The sequence below is a fragment of the Bubalus bubalis genome, chromosome 2, assembly GCF_019923935.1.
Source record: "Bubalus bubalis isolate 160015118507 breed Murrah chromosome 2, NDDB_SH_1, whole genome shotgun sequence".
NCBI classification, from domain to species: Eukaryota; Metazoa; Chordata; class Mammalia; order Artiodactyla; family Bovidae; genus Bubalus; species Bubalus bubalis.
Window position 1 is genome coordinate 140,072,233 of NC_059158.1, and position 17,934 is coordinate 140,090,166.

General features: G+C 37.7%; 1 protein-coding gene across 3 annotated transcripts in view; it reads right to left on the minus strand.

Moving 5' to 3' along the window:
* The window catches only part of SATB2 (SATB homeobox 2), a 204,349-nt gene that overhangs the window by 96,526 nt on the left and 89,889 nt on the right, over window positions 1-17,934 (minus strand). For all 3 annotated transcript variants that reach the window (XM_006078174.4, XM_006078179.4, XM_044936957.2), the window contains exon 6: window positions 6,699-6,801. In XM_006078174.4, coding sequence (XP_006078236.3) covers window positions 6,699-6,801 — 103 coding nt within the window. The remainder of the gene's footprint in view (window positions 1-6,698; window positions 6,802-17,934) is intronic.

Below are 17,934 nucleotides of genomic sequence, written 5' to 3' on the forward strand. Positions count from 1 at the left end.
GTGACTGTAACTTTCTTGCAAAGGAGGACTATATAATGATCCCTACTTATAATCCTGTGAGGTAGTTGATGTCTTTCTGAATCATAATAAAAGATGTTATATTATTAACTATTTCATAGAGAACACAGGCTTTTAAAACCCAGAAACCATGTCTTATAATTCTTTCAAATTTCCCTGGTAGCTCAGAGGTTAAAGCGTCTGCCCGCAATGCGGGAGACCAGGGTTTGATTCCTGAGTTGGGAAGATCCCCTGGAGAAGGAAATGGCAACCCACTCCAGTACTCTTGCCTAGAAAATCCCATGGAGGGAGGAGCCTGGTAGGCTACAGTCCACAGGGTCGCAAAGAGTCAGACACAACTGAGCGACTTCACTTTCACTTTCACTTTCATGGATGAAAAAAATGAAGAGATTAGAAAAGTAGGTCCTTTTTCCCTTTTCATTCTTTTATAACACATGTTTTTAAATGGCTTATGCTGTACTTGTGCCTAGTCACTCAGTCGTGTCCAACTCTCTGCAACTCCATGGACTCCCCTGTCCATAGAATTCTCCAGGCAAAAATACTGGAGTGGGTTGCCATGAGCTCCTCCAGGAGAGCTTCCCAAACCAGGGATCAAACCCAGGCCTCCCACATTGAAGGAGGATTCTTTACTGTCTGAGCCACCAGTGGTGGCTATTACCCAAATGGCTTATAAGTAGTATAAGTATGAGAAGATAGCAAGTTTGTTTCATCTACAAACCACATTGTTGACAAATGATTGTTTTCATTCTTTAAACATTTATGAATAAATACATCCAGGCTAAAGAAACAGTTACCAGTATAGCTAGAATAAGCGTCTTAAAATCCAATTAAGAAATGAGTCCACATCTGAGGTTAGGTACTACGGATAAGCTCCTAGTCTGAAGGTCAGCAAGGGTAAGGTGATCAATGAATGCACATCAGTGATAACCAGTGTAAATGCACAAGGCTCTTTCAAATATTGGAAAACTCGTAAGATGGAAAGTGCTTGTTTGTGGAAGTGATGTTTCTATGTCAGTGAATCTAATATTCATATGAAATTCAAGGATTTGATGTTGTTATTATTTTACACAAGGTACACTATAGGCAGAGGGCAGACAAACTTCCTTGCCAAACACCTTAATTTAGATTCAAAACTGAAAGCAAATTTCTTTCATGACTCAGAAGAATTAGGTAGACGAAAGTTAAGTTACTTTGACCTCATCAGAGCTAAACAACAGCAGAGGGAGAAGTACCGGCAGTTGATTAAAGGCATTGTCCTGACCACCAAGGCTAAGCAAGGACTGCCTTGTGGAACCAGGTCAGAGGACACTCATTTCTCTATTCAACTTCGAGGCGCCACTTTGTAAATGACACAATCATTTTTGGGTACAAGAGGTGCTTTAAATGTGGTAACATTATATCATTTCAGCTATAATGATCATAATTACTTATTTCTTTTAATCACAACCCACTTAACCACTTTAGTACAGAGGACTAGTTCAAGGAGTTTAATTTTCATTCAACATCTAATCTTTGTGTTTACTGAAACCCTTCCCGGGCTTTGTTTACCGTCTGCTTGCTGGCCTGGACGTTTGATCTTGCAAGACTAGATCAGACAGGGTCAGATAAAATACTGATTACTAGAATAAACCAGGCTTGAGGAAGTAACACTGGTTTTTAAAAATCCTCATTTCTCCCAGCTTTTTAATATTTTGCAAAATAAGTTCAAATAAACAAATAAAATGAAGACAACTAGCAATCAGGGGTTCTTGAGCAATGATTGAGAAAAGGAAAGTGATGGGGATAATTTTGCTTTCTGGCCAAAGTATGGGGTTTGCTTAGGTCTGCTCATTCTAGTGGTATTATTTTATGACACAAACAATTTTGTGAGATCCACTAGATTTGTGTAAACTTTCAATGACCCCTTAATTCTTGTGACATATTAAATACTTGAGATTGACCTGACCAAAAATGATAGTTCACTTTGCTTTTGGTGCCAGATGGAAAACATTTTAAATATAAAGTTATTTTCTTTTAACTTATTAGTTTTTAATTAGGGAACATTTAAAATATATCATCCCTTCTTTGTTAACATACTTTCTTATTCTTATAAGCTCCCCTGTGAAAGCAGATTGCCAGAATAACATAATTTCTAATAGTATTGCACAAAATTGTCACTTAGCTTCATAAAAATGATGGGGCAAGTTTATGTCTAAATAGATTTAATACATAAGATGACTTAGGTTAAAAAATTAAGTGTTTTAATAAAACGTGTAGCACTCAAGAAAGAAAAATTCATAGGTAAATCTCATACAACCCCTAGAATTCTTGAGAATAATTAATGGCATGAATGCTTCTAGGTCCCTGTGGATTAATCTTGTGTCCAACACTAAGATTCCTGCATAAACAACTGTTAATATTGCTCTTTTTGTTTTGCTTTGTTTTTCCACAAAGTATACTTTTTTTTCCCTTAAACCTGGGAGTTTACATGAGCTATACATTGTAGAAACTACGCCAGAAGCAATTATAGTATGAGATGAACAGCAATAAAAAAAAATGCCATCTAAACCAACCAACTATGCCATTCACCCACTTCATTTTCTTCAATATCAAAAACCCCTGGGGAGTAGGTTCATAGTTCTGATCTTTAAAACCATAGTATACAAACTGTCTCCCATCTATCCTAAATTAACACTAATGTTAACTCAAATACGTCTATGTCAACTATGATTGTCTTTGAAATTAAAGGAAAAAGGTAAACAGAATGTGCTTTGCTATGATCACTGAGGAAAATAAAGTTAACATGCTAAGCCAAACCAACTTAGGACGTTTTAAAGAGTAAGTGTAAACGTTTAGCTATAATAACAACAAATTCAAAAAATGCACATTAAAATGTTTACTTCAAAATTTAGACAATTCTATTTGTATATAGTCTTCACATCTGTTTTTAATGATATCAAATTATTGATTATTCATTTTTCTCATATTTATTTAAGCATTAACTATAGAATTTGCAATCTGATCTTTTTTTTTTTTTCAAATCCTTTCAGTAGACTTTTATTTTTGCCAGGTTTTAGTCATATTTACTTTGATCTTTCAAAGTATATAATTATTTTACTGTTTATTTACTTCTATGAGAAGAGAAAAAAATTTTGACCTACAAGATCTATATGTGGCAATTTGTAACAGAATCACATAGCTTATGTTTAGGAAATCATGGTTTTGATTAAGAAGCAACCATTTAGTTCCCACTGTTTTATTAAAACAGACATTAGAAGATAATAGGAAACATATTTAACAATGTAGAGTGCATTTGGTTTGAGCCATCAGTAAGTTAGCATCAGATTTTCTTCTACACTGAGTATCAGCAATGATACATGGAAGCTGGTAACTATGGGGTGGAAAAAGGCAGGGGTGGGGAGACAATAAAAGACAGAGAACACTGATTTCTGGGTTCTGAGGAGGAGGAGGGCATGGCAACCCACTCCAGCATTCTTGCTTGGAGAATCCCCACGGACAGAGGAGCATGGCGGGCTACAGTTCATGGGGTCATGAAAGAGTCAGACGTGGCTGAGCTACTAAGCAAAGAAAGAGTCTCAAGTAGAATTCTGGTTTAGCTACTTTATTTCCAGGCTTGAAATTCCAGGTTTGTTTTTTTGTTTTGTTTTGTTTTTTCATTTTGAAAATGGATGGACACAAATAGAAATTTCACAAACAAAATCACTGCTTTCTCATGAGTAATGGGTTCTACTAGATAGGAACCCCCACAGTGACATCTATTCATAGCATAAAGCTTCTATCAATGGAAATGTTCCTGTATAGGTCCAACACTTCCTTTTCTCTGAAGGTTGAAGGTTAATAAAATGCACTTCTCTGGAGTGTTTATTTTCTGCACACCATTCTACCTGTCATGTGAATTCTTTGTTTTTCCTCCCACTCCCTTGGTTGATGAATCAACACCACTTGAACTGTTTTACGGCAGCTTGTGTTTACTTCACACATACCTTAACCTTCCCTTTTCTCCTCCTACTGACACACACACATGCACACACACACTTTTCAACAGCAATGACTAGCGCCATCTCTTTGAATAGTATGTGTACATAGTGTCTGGCCGCCTCTCCAGGTGTGGATCCTTGACCTCCTGAAATCAAGGTTTCAGTCTGCTTTTATGGCACTTAAAGAATTAACTGTGCATTTACTATCTTGAAGGAAAAAAACAGAGCTTGAAGAACTGAATCTCTAAGAAAGAAATGAGAAAAGTAGATGACGTAAGTGTTAATGTGTATGTGAACAGACATATACACATACCACAGACTCACACACATGCACACACACAGATTCTGCAGTGGCAATTCTGAGAACACTACAGTGAAATTTCCAGTCTTTCTGAATTTAGAATTATACTCCAGACTATTAAAAGAGTGCGTACATTCTCTTCCTTTTTCTTATAATAGCAAGTAAATGAGATCTAACAAATGACCTTGAAGCAGTATGATTCTTTTGATTTTTTAGCCAAAGAGGATATTGTTCAAACACTTTAACAACCTGATTTTAAAGGAAAAACTTGGAGACAACACTTACAGAAAAGAAACACTTCCGAACTACACAATCATGTCTTAGAATGAGAAGTTATTCATCTTATCCTGTACAAGAGTTAATATTAGTAACATTCTAAAGCAAGTCCCCAAACCAGAGACGAGAAAGTCTAAAGAATTTTAGAATATGTTGAAAAGGAATGGATCTTAATTGAATTTTCAGTGAACTTAATTTCTACTGGGTAGTTCAACCTCTTGACTTTCCTTACAAATTATATATTTAGCATAAAATGCTCTCATTCCTTTGAAATCAGAAATGTGCCACCAATGAGAATAAAGTTCATTTCTTCAAAAGGTAACCTTGTAAACAAACTCCCAAAAACAGCACAAAAGAGGCATTACTTTGATACTGTTTCCCTAGAGAAAACTTGCAGGGTAATAAAAACAAACAAATTCTTCCTTTAATTTTACCTGTCCACCATAAATTGCCATTTAACCCTCTCCACAGGGGCAGTAAACCACTAGCAAGGCTCTGAATACCCAAATAAAGCGCAACAGAGGATGTCATAGTCACGCAAAATATGGACTAGAAGGACCCTCAAACACCAATCTGTTCTGTTCCCTCAAATTCCCCCAATTTCCTCAGGGGCTGGTAGCATTTGAATTTAATAGCCTTTGAATTGGGGTGGGAAGAACAGAATTTTTCCAACATTGACAAATTTGCAAAGGCCAAATATGATTGATGTATTTAAAGGGTTGGATGGCCTAAATAGTAGGCCATTTATTATACTGATGATAAGAGAACTGTATATTCAGTACCAGATATAATTCCATATATAATATATTTCTGCTAGTAGAACTACTACTATTAATAAACAACAACTAAAATACTGTAACAATGATTAAGAGATTACTTTGTGCCAGTATTAAGGTATTTAGTCCTTGTAGCTAGTTAGAGACTTAGTTTTATTACTTCCAATTTTCAGGAAACTGATTCTTTGTAGAGTTAAATAATTTATTCAAACTCACACAGTTAGCAAACAGAAGACAAAGATCCGAATACAAATTCTCCTGACTACAGAGTCCCTTTGCTTTAACCACTATTTTGGAATTGTCTCCAAATAAACACAACATTAAAACTCCACTTCTGATCAAAGATTTCCTGATACCACACATTCATTTCAGTTTGTTAATTGGTACTTAAACTATAAGTGCTAATTTAACCTAGAATGACTGCTTTTAAATTACATTAATAAATTAATGAAAATGATTTATTGATTGAGTTTTTAAAATAGACATGCCTGTCTAAAACATACCACTTCAAAATATTTTTAAAGATTTCAGCCTTCACATGCATCTCTTGTGAAAACTATAAACTTCATACATTATGCTAAGAATTTAGTTTTAATGCCATCTTAGTTTTAAGGGAGCCAGTTTGGATCTCTTAATGAAAATATTAAGAGAACCCTTTCTTGTACCCCAATGCTCACAGCAGCACTATTTACAACAGCCAAGACAAGGAAGCAACGTAAGTGTCCATCAATGAATGAACAGATAAAGATATGATATTTACATACAACAGAATATTATTACTCAGTCACAAAAAAAGAATGAAATATTGCCATTTGCAGCAACATGGATGGACCTAGAGATCACCATACTGAGTGAAGTCAGAACAGAGAAAAACAAATATTATATGATATTGTTTTTTTTGTTGAATCTAAAAGAACAATAATAATACAAATGAACCTATTTACAAAACAGAAACAGACTTACAGACTTAGAAAATAAACTTATGATTGGCAAAAGGGGAAGGGGAGATAAATTAGGAGCATGGAATTAACAGTCAGATACCACTATATATAAAATAAATAACAAGGATTTACTATATAGTCCAGGGAACTATATTCAATATCCTTTTTCCTAATAACCTAAAATGGAAAAGAATCTGGAAAAAAAACTGAATCACTTTGCTGTACATCTGAAACGAACACAATATTGTAAATCAACTATAGTTCAATTTTTTAAAAATCCTACCTTTAGAAAAAATTATATAAATTTTTTATTAAAAAGTTATATCTAAATCAGCAGAAATTTCCAAAAGTCAACAATTCCTTGACCTAAAAAACTGAAAATCAGCTTCAAAAATATAAGCCAATTTACCTTTAATTTTCTTGTACTTTTTATACCATCTCCCAAACTCCTGGCACTTGGTTGCTGACACGTTGGCATAATATGTGCTATTTACAATGGATGAAATCATACTCTGCAAAGGAAAAAAAAAAAACAGTTATTTTTGATATGAGTATTCCTTTTTAGGGACAAGAAAGGGGACATTATAGTCTATACCAATCTCCTTTGTCTTTTAAGTTTGAAGAAGTCATTCTCCTACAAACTAAACTATTAAACACAATTACCAAAATTTACCAGCCCTTTAACTTGTAGATGACAGTGCTTTCTCCAAAAAAGCAACCAGGGGACAATGTCAAAGAGAGGGGACAGGACATGTAGACTGCGAAGGCAAAGAACAGTTGTGATTTAGGAACCCCAGCAAAAGGTGAGATCAGATGCTCCTGCATCTGTAATCCAGATAATGCCTTTCAGATATTTCTGTTCAGCTTCCAACTGCAACAAGCTTACACAGCCAAGAATCTGAGAACATCCGTGCTACACACTGCAGAACAACATTTAGGGAAATAAGTTAAATTAATATAATTTATAGAAACGTGTGATTAGCACTTGTGTGAAAATTCACCAAATGAAAAAATTAACAGTGCTATTTTAGAGCAGGGGAAACTAAACATAACACTTGTACTGTGTTTCAACCAAAAATGCATCAAAATTTCTGAGTGCTAAAGTACCTGATTCCTTCTTGCTCTTCATACTCCTTTCTCTCCTCAGCTCAACCCCTTAGCTGATTTGTTTGAAATTGCAGTTAGAAGGAAAGAGAAGGGGAACATAACCTGACTCACCACTGAAAAATTAGAAATTAGAACTGCACGTGTGTGCACAGTCGCAAAGTCGTGTCTGACTTTTTGTGACCCCATGGACTGTAGCCCGCCAGGCTCCTCTCTCCATGGGATTTCCCAGGCAAGAATACTGGAGTGGGTTGCCATTTCCTTCTCTAGGGAATCTTCCTGACCCAGGGATCAAACCCGTGTCTCCTACATTGGCAGGACGCTTCTTTACCACTGAGCCACCAGGGAAGCCCTATAACTGCACACCTTGAATTAAATTCCATACAGAGATACGTTTTCCGTCAATATGGCATGCTTGGACCAACATTCGTGGCAGATGTTAACTTATACCTGAATGACTGTGATAGTATATGTGTATGTCTTGCACACAGATTTTATTTCTGCAAATTCTGTCTAAAAGCAAATGGACATAAACAAGTCAGGAAATCCAAATGACCCATGTAAGGCTTTATATCCTGCCTTGAAATCTCATCTTTCTTACAAAAGGTTTCCCCAGATATGAAGCAGTTGAAGGAAATCATAGAACTTCTAATAGCATTTTGACAAAGTAGTCAAGATAAAAAGGATAACAATAAATCACGGCATTGGCAACTTATTTACCAGAAAGTTCAAACACCAGTAGACAGTCCTGCATAGACTCCCATATAAGACAGTTTCCTCTCTGAGCTCACAGGCTCCCTCTTTTTTAATCACTACACAGTACTGATGAGGGGAGTGGGGATTCCTAATTCAATTTACAGAAATCTCTTTGGTTCTTTCTCTACAGCAGATGGCTGTCCTGCCTGCAGTCGCTGATTTCTAAATGACAATTCTGTTCTCTATGGGGAGATAGTAAAGAGAACTCTCTTAATCTGAGGCTCTGAACACAGCCTTGGAAACACAGAGCTAGTATCACCTGAGTGTATCACAGAACTTCCGAGCCTTGCATGCTACCTTAGAGGATCAATGGAACCCTAATCTTCCTGAGGCAGGGTTTTGCTTTGTGTCTTATTAACAAGGAGTATAGAAGTCTCTTGGCTAGCTGGGCTAGTTCCTTCCCTCTCTGGGCTGAGCTCTCCTCTCTGTCCCAGTCTGTGAGACCCTTGAGGACAGTGACTATGTCTCTTTTTTTTTTCTCCCTTGTGCCTAACACAGCTCTGATGTGGGATATCTGAGGCACCAAAATGTAACAGATGAAAAGGGACAAAGATGAAATTTTAAAATGCCAAACTGAAATGTCATAATAATGAAAAATTTAACATGAAAGCAGTCTAATAACAGATGCACCAGCCGCTCTAGTGTATGTGAATAATTACAGATGTACTTGTCATCTTTCTTTGTGGTTTGTATGAATCTTACCCTCTGGAAAGGCATAAGATATACAGCTATGGCAGTAGTCAGAGCTAAACCTTCTATTGCAAAGTGTCCTAGAAAGCTGATTAAAATGGGAAGTGTTTTAATTCCTGCCTGGAGCTGCCCCTCAACTCTCCCTGGCCCATAACGCCAGGAAACCAACCCATATCACTCTGGTCCCAAATAATGCACATTTCTCCCACTCCTTGGCCTCCCTACTTTATTGTTATTTTAGATGCATCTTCATTAACACTGTTGTCTTACTAGCTAGTGTCAATCTATTTGGCTGAGAGGATATGACCCACGTCCAAAGTCAGGAGCAGCAGCTGTGCTTTGCTGGAGCAGCCATGAAGAGATATCCCATGTCCAAGGTAAGAGAAAGCCCATTACGACAGTAGGCGCTCAGAGAGGGCATCAAAGGGCAGACAAACTGAAACCACAATCACAGAAAACTAGTCAATCTGATCACATAGACCAAGCCTTGTCTAACTCAGTGAAACTAAGCCATGCCATCTAGGGCCACCCAAGATGGATGGGTCATGGTGGAGAGGTCTGACAGAATGTGGTCCACTGGAAAAGGGAATGGCAAACCACTTCAACATTCTTGCCTTGAGAACCCCATGAACACTATGAAAAGGCAAAAGATAGGACACTGAAAGATGAACTCCCCAGGTCAGTTAGGTGCCCAATATGCTACTTGAGATCAGTGGAGAAATAACTCCAGAAAGAATGAAGGGATGGAGCCAAAGCAAAAACAACACCCAGTTGTGGATGAGACTGGTGATAGAAGCAAGGTCCGATGCAGTAAAGAGCAATATTGCATAGGGACCTGGAATGTTAGGTCCATGAATCAAGGCAAATTGGAAGTGGTCAAACAGGAGATGGCAAGAGTGAACATCAACATTCTAGGAATCAGTGAACTAAAATGGACCGGAATGGGTGAATTTAACTCAGATGACCATTATATCTACCACTGTGGGCAGGAATCCCTTAGAAGAAATGGAGTAGCCATCATGGTCAACAAAATAGTCCAAAATGCAGTACTTGGATGCAATCTCAAAAATGACAGAATTATCTCTGTTCGTTTCCAAGGCAAACCATTCAGTATCCCGGTAATCCAAGTCTGTGCCCCGACCAGTAAAGCTGAAGAAGCTGAAGTTGAACGGTTCTATGAAGACCTACAAGACCTTTTAGAACTAACACCCCCAAAAGATGCCCTTTTCATTATAGGGGACTGGAATGCAAAAGTAGGAAGTCAAGAAACACCTGGAGTAACAGGCAAATTTGGCCTTGGAGTACAGAATGAAACAGGGCAAAGGCTAATACAGTTTTGCCAAGAGAATACACTTGTCATAGCAAACACCCTCTTCCAACAACCCAAGAGAAGACTCTACACGTGGACATCACCAGATGGCCAACACTGAAATCAGATTGATCATATTCTTTGCAGCCAAAATTGGAGAAGCTCTACACAGTCAGCAAAAACAAGACCAGGAGCTGACTCTGGCTCAGATCATGAACTCCTTATTGCCAAATTCAGACTTAAATTGAAGAAAGTAGGGGAAAACCACTAGACCATTCAGGTATGACCTAAATCAAATCCCTTATGATTATACAGTGAAAGTGAGAAATAGATTTAAGGGACTAGATTCGATAGACAGAGCGCCTGAGAAACTATGGATGGGGTTTGTGACATTGTACAGGAGACAGGGAGCCGACCATCCCCAAGAAAAAGAAATTCAAAAAAGCAAAATGGCTATCTGAGGAGGCCTTACAAATAGCTGTGAAAAGAAGAGATGTGAAAAGGAAAGAAGAAAAGGAAAGATATACCCATTTGAATGCACAGTTCCAAAGAACAGTAAGGAGAGAGAAGAATGCCATCTTCAGTGATCAGTGCAAAGAAATAGAGGAAAATAATAGAATGGGAAAGACTAGAGATCTCTTCAAGAAAATTAGAGATACCAAGGGAACATTTCATGCAAAGATGGGATCGATAACAGACAGAAATAGTATGGACCTAACAGAAGCAGAAGATATTAAGAAGAGGTGGCAAGAGTACACAGAAGAACTGTACAAGAAAGATCTTCATGACTCAGATAATCACGATGGTGTGATTACTCACCTAGAGCCAGACATCCTGGAATGTGAAGTCCAGTGGGCCTTAGGAAGCATCACTACGAACAAAGTTAGTGGAGGTGATGGAATTCCAGCTGAGCTATTTCAAATCCTAAAAGATGATGCTGTGAAAGTGCTGCACTCAATATGCCAGCAAATTTGGAAAACTCAGCAGTGGTCACAGGACTGGAAAAGGTCAGTTTTCATTCCAATCCCAAAGAAAGACAATGCCAAAAAATGCTCAAACTACCGCACAATTGCACTCATCTCACACGCTAGTAAAGTAATGCTCAAAATTCTCCAAGCCAGGCTTCAGCAATACATGAACTGTGAACTACCAGATGTTCAAGCTGGCTTTAGAAAAGGCAGAGGAACTAGAGATCAAATTGCCAACACCCGCTGGATCATCGAAAAAGCAAGAGAGTTCCAGAAAAACATCTATTTCTGCTTTATGGACTATGCCAAATCCTTTGACTGTGTGGATCACAAGAAACTGTGGAAAATTCTGAAAGAGATAGGAATACCAGACCACCTGACCTGCCTCTTGAGAAACCTATATGCAGGTCAGGAAGCAACAGTTAGAACTGGACATGGAACAACAGACTGGTTCAAAATAGGAAAAGAAGTATGTCAAGGCTGTATATTGTCACCCTGCTTATTTAACTTATATGCAGAGTACATCATGAGAAACACTGGGCTGGATGAAGCAAAAGCTGGAATCAAGATTGCCAGGAGAAATATCAATAACCTCAGATATGCAGATGACACCACCCTTATGGCAGAAAGTGAAGAGGAACTAAAGAGCCTCTTGATGAAAGTGAAAGAGGAGAGTGAAAAAGCTGGCTTAAAGCTCAACATTCAGAAAACTAAGATCATGGCATCCGGTCCCATCACTTCATGGCAAATAGATGGGGAAACAGTGGAAACAGCGTCAGACTTTATTTTTGGGGGCTCCAAAATCACCGCAGATGGTGACTGCAACCATGAAATTAATAGACACTTACTCCTTGGAAGTAAAGTTATGACCAACCTAGACAGCATATTAAAAAGCACCTTGCCAACAAAAGTCCATCTGATCAAGGCTATGGTTTTTCCACTAGTCATGTATGGATGTGAGAGTTGGTCTATAAGGAAAGTTGAGTGCTGAAGAATTGATGCTTTTGAACTGTGGTGTTGGAGAAGACTCTTGAGAGTCCCTTGGACTGCAAGGAGATCCAACCAGTCCATCCTAAAGGAGATCAGCCCTGGGTGTTCACTGGAAGGACTGATGTTGAAGATGAAACTCCAATACTTTGGCCACCTGATGTGAAGAACTGACTAATTGGAAAAGACCCTGATGCTGAGAAAAACTGAAGGTGGGAGGAGAAGGGGACAACAGAAGATGAGATGGTTGGATGGCATCACTGACTCAATGGATATGAGTTTGGGTGAACTTCGGGAGTTGGTGATGGACAGAAAGGCCTGGTGTACTGCAGTCCATGGGGTCACAAAGAGTTGGACACAACTAAGCTACTGAACTGAACTGATGTGGCAAGAAAATAAATATCAGGGCTTCTATTGGCTTCATCAAGGATGGTCTTATACTAGAGTTGGGCTCACACATATTTAAAAAAGAGGAGTTGGCAAATGTGGTATATAACACAGTAGAATACTACTCAGTCATAAAAAAAGAATTAAATCCTCTCATTTGCAAAAACATGAATGGACCTTGCAGGTATTATGTTAAGTGAAATAAATCAGAGAAACACAAATGCTATATGATTTCACTCATATGTAATCTAAAAATTAAAACAAACAAAATTAAAACAAACTCAGAGATACAGATATCAGATTAGTGGTTACCAGAGAGGAAGAGACTTGCAGGGTGGCTGAAACTGGGGAAGGAGCTCAACTGTATGGTAATGTTTGGTAATTAGGCCTATGGCAGTGATCACTTTGTAGAGTACAGAGATGTCAAATAGTAAATTCTTCTCATCTGAAACTTATATACTAAAATAATAATAATAACTCAAAGATATTAGAAAAAAAAAAAAGGAGTTGGCTACCCTGAGATTCAGTCAGGCTTGTTCTCTTCCCTGTATCATTATGAGTTTCCAGCTCTACAAAGCACAGGAAAAAAAAAATAGGTTTAAGCTAGGAACTGAGTAAAGGAACTGGGTAGTAAATAAAAAGTTTCCTATATAATGAGAAACTTTAGTCACCAGAAAGGTCTCTTCAAATTTGTGGCACCTTTTATTCATATGAATTCTCTGCAGTTCTTTACATTTAGTTGACCCTTAAAGTAGCTCTACTGATACAAATCTTTATAATTCAACCCGAGAGAGCTTTAAAAATAGAAGAGGTATTTCTTGGGGATGTTGTAGATGAAAGATCATGTTATGTACTACTAGTCCAGTTTCAACTATAAACATTCTATAACCCTAAATTAGACTACTGTATCCTCACTGCCTTTGTCTGAATCACTAGACCTCACTGGAATACTCTAGACACATACTACAAGGTCATCTTAATGTTTGTTGGTGTCAATTTACATTTAAAACATCAAAACAATTCATTAAAACAAAATTGAAAGGGGATAATGTAGAGCAAGCACATGATGACTTTTACTTTACAAGGAAGAGTGTTCTCCAGCAGCCCTGGGGCACAGACAATTTTTATTTTCCACATTTCATCATATAGTCATCCCCCGGTATCCATGGGTTCTGCATCCAGGAATCCAAACTATAGATTGAAAATATTGGGGAACAAATTCCAGAATGTTCCAAAAAGCAAAACTTGAATTTCCTGTGCATACTGCAGCACATGCAGTGTGCAACTATGAACACAGCATTTAATCTAGAGATGACTTAAAGTATATAGGAGCATGTGCACTGGGTATATGCAAATACTACATTATTTTATACATGTTATTTAAAGATCTGAGAACCTGGGTATCTGCAAGGGGGTCCTAGGATACCAAGGGATGACACTACTTTAATATCACTGAAATTGGGATGCATCTTACAATCAACAGCATCTTGGACCTGATGAGATACAGTTGCTGCAAAATGGGATGAGTAATGATTAAAATCTCTCCCACCTACCACCCTGCCAAAAAACATCTAATTTCCATTCACTGCTTTAAAAATATGTATATAATTTTGTAGTCTACATTGCTCTTTTATGTTTTCCAATCATTTGAGAGCAACCATACGATTGGACTTTTAGAATACCCAATTTTTTTTTTTGACAAATGAACAAGATCTGAGTCTACTTTTTCAATCCAGAATACAACCAACTTCTGAGTATTCATGTTAACATAAAGCAATACTGATATGAATAACCCAAAAATATGTGTGCTGTTATTTTTAACACAAACTATGGGACTATGTTTTATTAAATATTAATATTTATATTATAATTAAATAGAGGGCTTTCCTAGTAACTCAGTTGGTAAAGAAAACTGCCTGCAGTGCAGAGACTATGTGCAATTCAGGAGACCCAGGCTCAGTCCTTGGGTTGGGAACATTTCCTGGCAAAAGAAACAGCAATCCACTCCAGTATTCTTGCTTGGGGAATCCCATGGACAGAGAAGCATGGTGGATTACAGTCCATGGTGTCCCTGGAGTTGAACATGACTTAGCAACTAAAATCAAAATATAATTAAATATATTTAAATAGAAATATAATTAAATAGACTAATATTAAATACCCTGGAGAAGGAAATGGCAACCCACTCCAGTATTCTTGCCTGGAGAATCCCATGGACAGAGGAGCCTGGCGGGCTACAGTCCATGGGGTCGCAAAGAGTCGGACACGACTGAGCGACTTCACTCACTCACTCAATATTAAATGACTAATAATAAACTGACTTTGCATTTAATAAACATGCTTCACTTTGCATAGTGGGGGATTGTGAGAAAGAAAGGAGGAAGACATGTATGAGGGGCAACTGAGGCAGCCCCCCTCAGATGCTTACTCACAACCATAAACAGCACAGACAGTGATTGTAGACAAAGCTATTTATGAAAAATATTATGTACTGAAATAAACAGAAAGGTTTAACACATCTTCCTAACTACAGAAAAATTTTTGAAAGTTGTGGGCTTCTTTGTAACCAATCATGAAATTTTAAATATAAAGAACACCAATAAGGGATTAAAATCCCTTATTTGCAGCCATTCTGACACCTCTGCCACTTATATTTGGAAGTTATTTTTTAATAAAATAAGAGAACTCAAAATAGACCAGAATTACTTACTGCAAAGTTTACTAACTAATTTGAAATTGCTCTAAGGCAACTGCAAGAGAACATTATGGTATTATTATTAATACTTATTATAGCTAAGTAGAAATTATACAACTAAGAAAAACAAATTTTCTTTTAGCTTCCTGAGACAAATTTTAAACTCACTTGTTTGTTTTTGACTATCCCAGAAAAGAGATGTCACCTATCATTTTAAGTATGGTTCCATTTTTCAGACTAAGGACCCAGAAACTCAGAATAAAGAAGCAGCTTGTTCAAAGTCAAATAGCAGCAGGGAGCAGCACAGAGAGACACTACCACTAGGCCACACTATTTCTTGGGAAATCTTCACCACCATCTCCATCAGTGAACACAAGCCCAAAGTAGATACTGCAACCAATTCTTTAGACTGAGCAAGAAACAAGATGACAGAAATGAAACAAAAAGTTTCAGGCCTTTATATGAGCTAACTAAGGAATTAAGAATCAGAGGAAGTTAAGGGACCTAAAGGTAATTTAAAACTTAATAGGAAAAGCAAAACAGTAAACACAGGTTAAGATGATTTGTACAATATACTGGGAAAGACAGAGATCTGAGCATTGCCTTTTCCTCCCTCCCAAAAAAGAAAGACAAAATAATTGGGTATTTTTCACCACTTTCCCTTTGGCTTAGTGAGATTAGTTTGAACAGCAATGTTATACTAAGAGTAGCTAAGCTGCAGATACATAATACACTCACTGTTAAAAAGAACATTTTAAAACCAAAGTGAATAGTTACATGTTCCATTGGTGAGAATGAATGCCACATCAGAGCAAGAAGTCGGGGGGAAGCTGGCATCTCAGGGCCATCCTTTCTACCTTAGCACAGAGGAAAGAGCACGATGCAGGCAATGAATGACATATGCATTCTTTGCTTGTTTTTAGCCTTGTCATTATGTTTTGTGATATGCTAAATAACTATTAAACATGCTGCTGCTGCTGCTGCGTTGCTTCAGTCGTGTCCGACTCTGTGCGATCCCATAGACGGCAGCCCACCAGGCTTCCCGTCCCTGGGATTCTCCAGGCAAGAACACTGGAGTGGGTTGCCATTTCCTTCTCCAATGCATGAAAGGGAAAAGTGAAAGTGAAGTCGCTCAGTTGTGTCTGACTCTAGCGACCCCATGAAATGCAGCCTACCAGGCTCCTCTGTCCATGGGATTTTCTAGGCAAAAGTACTGGAGTGGGGTGCCATTGCCTTCTCCGTATTAAACATGAGATCATAATAATATTTCAATTAAGGATATGAAGTGAAAGTGAAAGTGTCAGTCACTCAGTCGTGTCCAACTCTTTGCGATCTGATGAACTGTAGCCCACCAGGCTCCTCTGTCCATGGGATTCTCCAGGCAAGGATACTAGAGTAGGTTGCCATTCCCTTTTCCAGGGGATCTTCCTGACCCAGGGATTGAACCCAGGTCTCATGTACTGCAGATAGATTCTTTATTGTCTGAGCCACCAGGAAGGTATAGTATAGGGAAAAAATGACTTGGAGGAATTACTTTATCATGAAAAATTAATGTTATTTGTCAGCCTTCTAACATCCTTTTCCATCACCATTTCTGAGTTATACTATCAAAATGGAAACTTCCTGCCATTCTAGTTGATAGAAATACTTCGTCTGGGCTGTGGAGTCTGACATGAGTCAATTCAATAACTCCTCACCTAAAAGACCAAGGGCTTGCTTGTCTGACAGGGGCACCCTCATCTGTGAGAGTGATATATGGATACTAGCCTCTGAGGCTGGAAGGATTCAGAGAGAAGATCTGTGCAGAAGGCCTAGCACACAGGATATGGAGCCAGTGAATGTCAGCTTTCTTCCCTCCATGCAGTCATTTCTCAGACATCATCCCAGTCACCCACTGGGAACTACTTTGAAGTTGTCATTTGTGTGTCCCCATCAACAAGATTCACGAGGTTGGACATGAACTAATACAACTTTGCATGATAATAACTGAAAGGGACAGTCAACACCTGGTTAACACAGGACATATGTGAATTTAAGATTAAATGAAACGGACAGTTGGCAACTGGTTAAGACAATACTGATCCAGGCACTTGATCAGTCACTAGTCTATAGATGAGTGCATGATCAATTTGTTATTTTCTATTGACCCATTTGGCTATTTGATTTCATTGTCTGATTATTTTGGTATATTGCAATTTAAGTTGGTCCTTTAATGACCCCTCAAATGGGCAAGACTTGCTTAGAATGACACAAATCATTATCCTACAATCTGTGTATCTAAAAGACTACATAAACACCACCATAATACTATAACATTTTCACAGTTCAGTAACTTCTACCAGTCATCTTGTTCCTCAAATATTTGGCAATAAAACCTCAACTAGGGGCATGGGACACAGCTGCTTTAAAAACATATCTATATGCTAAGTGAAATAAGCCAAGACAAAAGGACAAATATTCTATGATTCTACTTTTATGAGACATCTAGAATAAGTAAATTCATAGGGACAGAAAATAGAACAGAGGTAACCAGGGGCTGTTGGAAGAGAGAAGAATAGGCGATTATTGCTTAATACTTACAGAACTTTCATCTGGAGTGATGAAAAGTTTTGAAAATAGATGGGGGTGGTGGGTTATGATTGTACAACATGTAAATGTAGTTAATAATACTGGATTATAAAATTATAAATTTAAAAATTGTTAAAATGATAAGCTTCATGTTATGTATTTTTTGCCACATACACGAAAA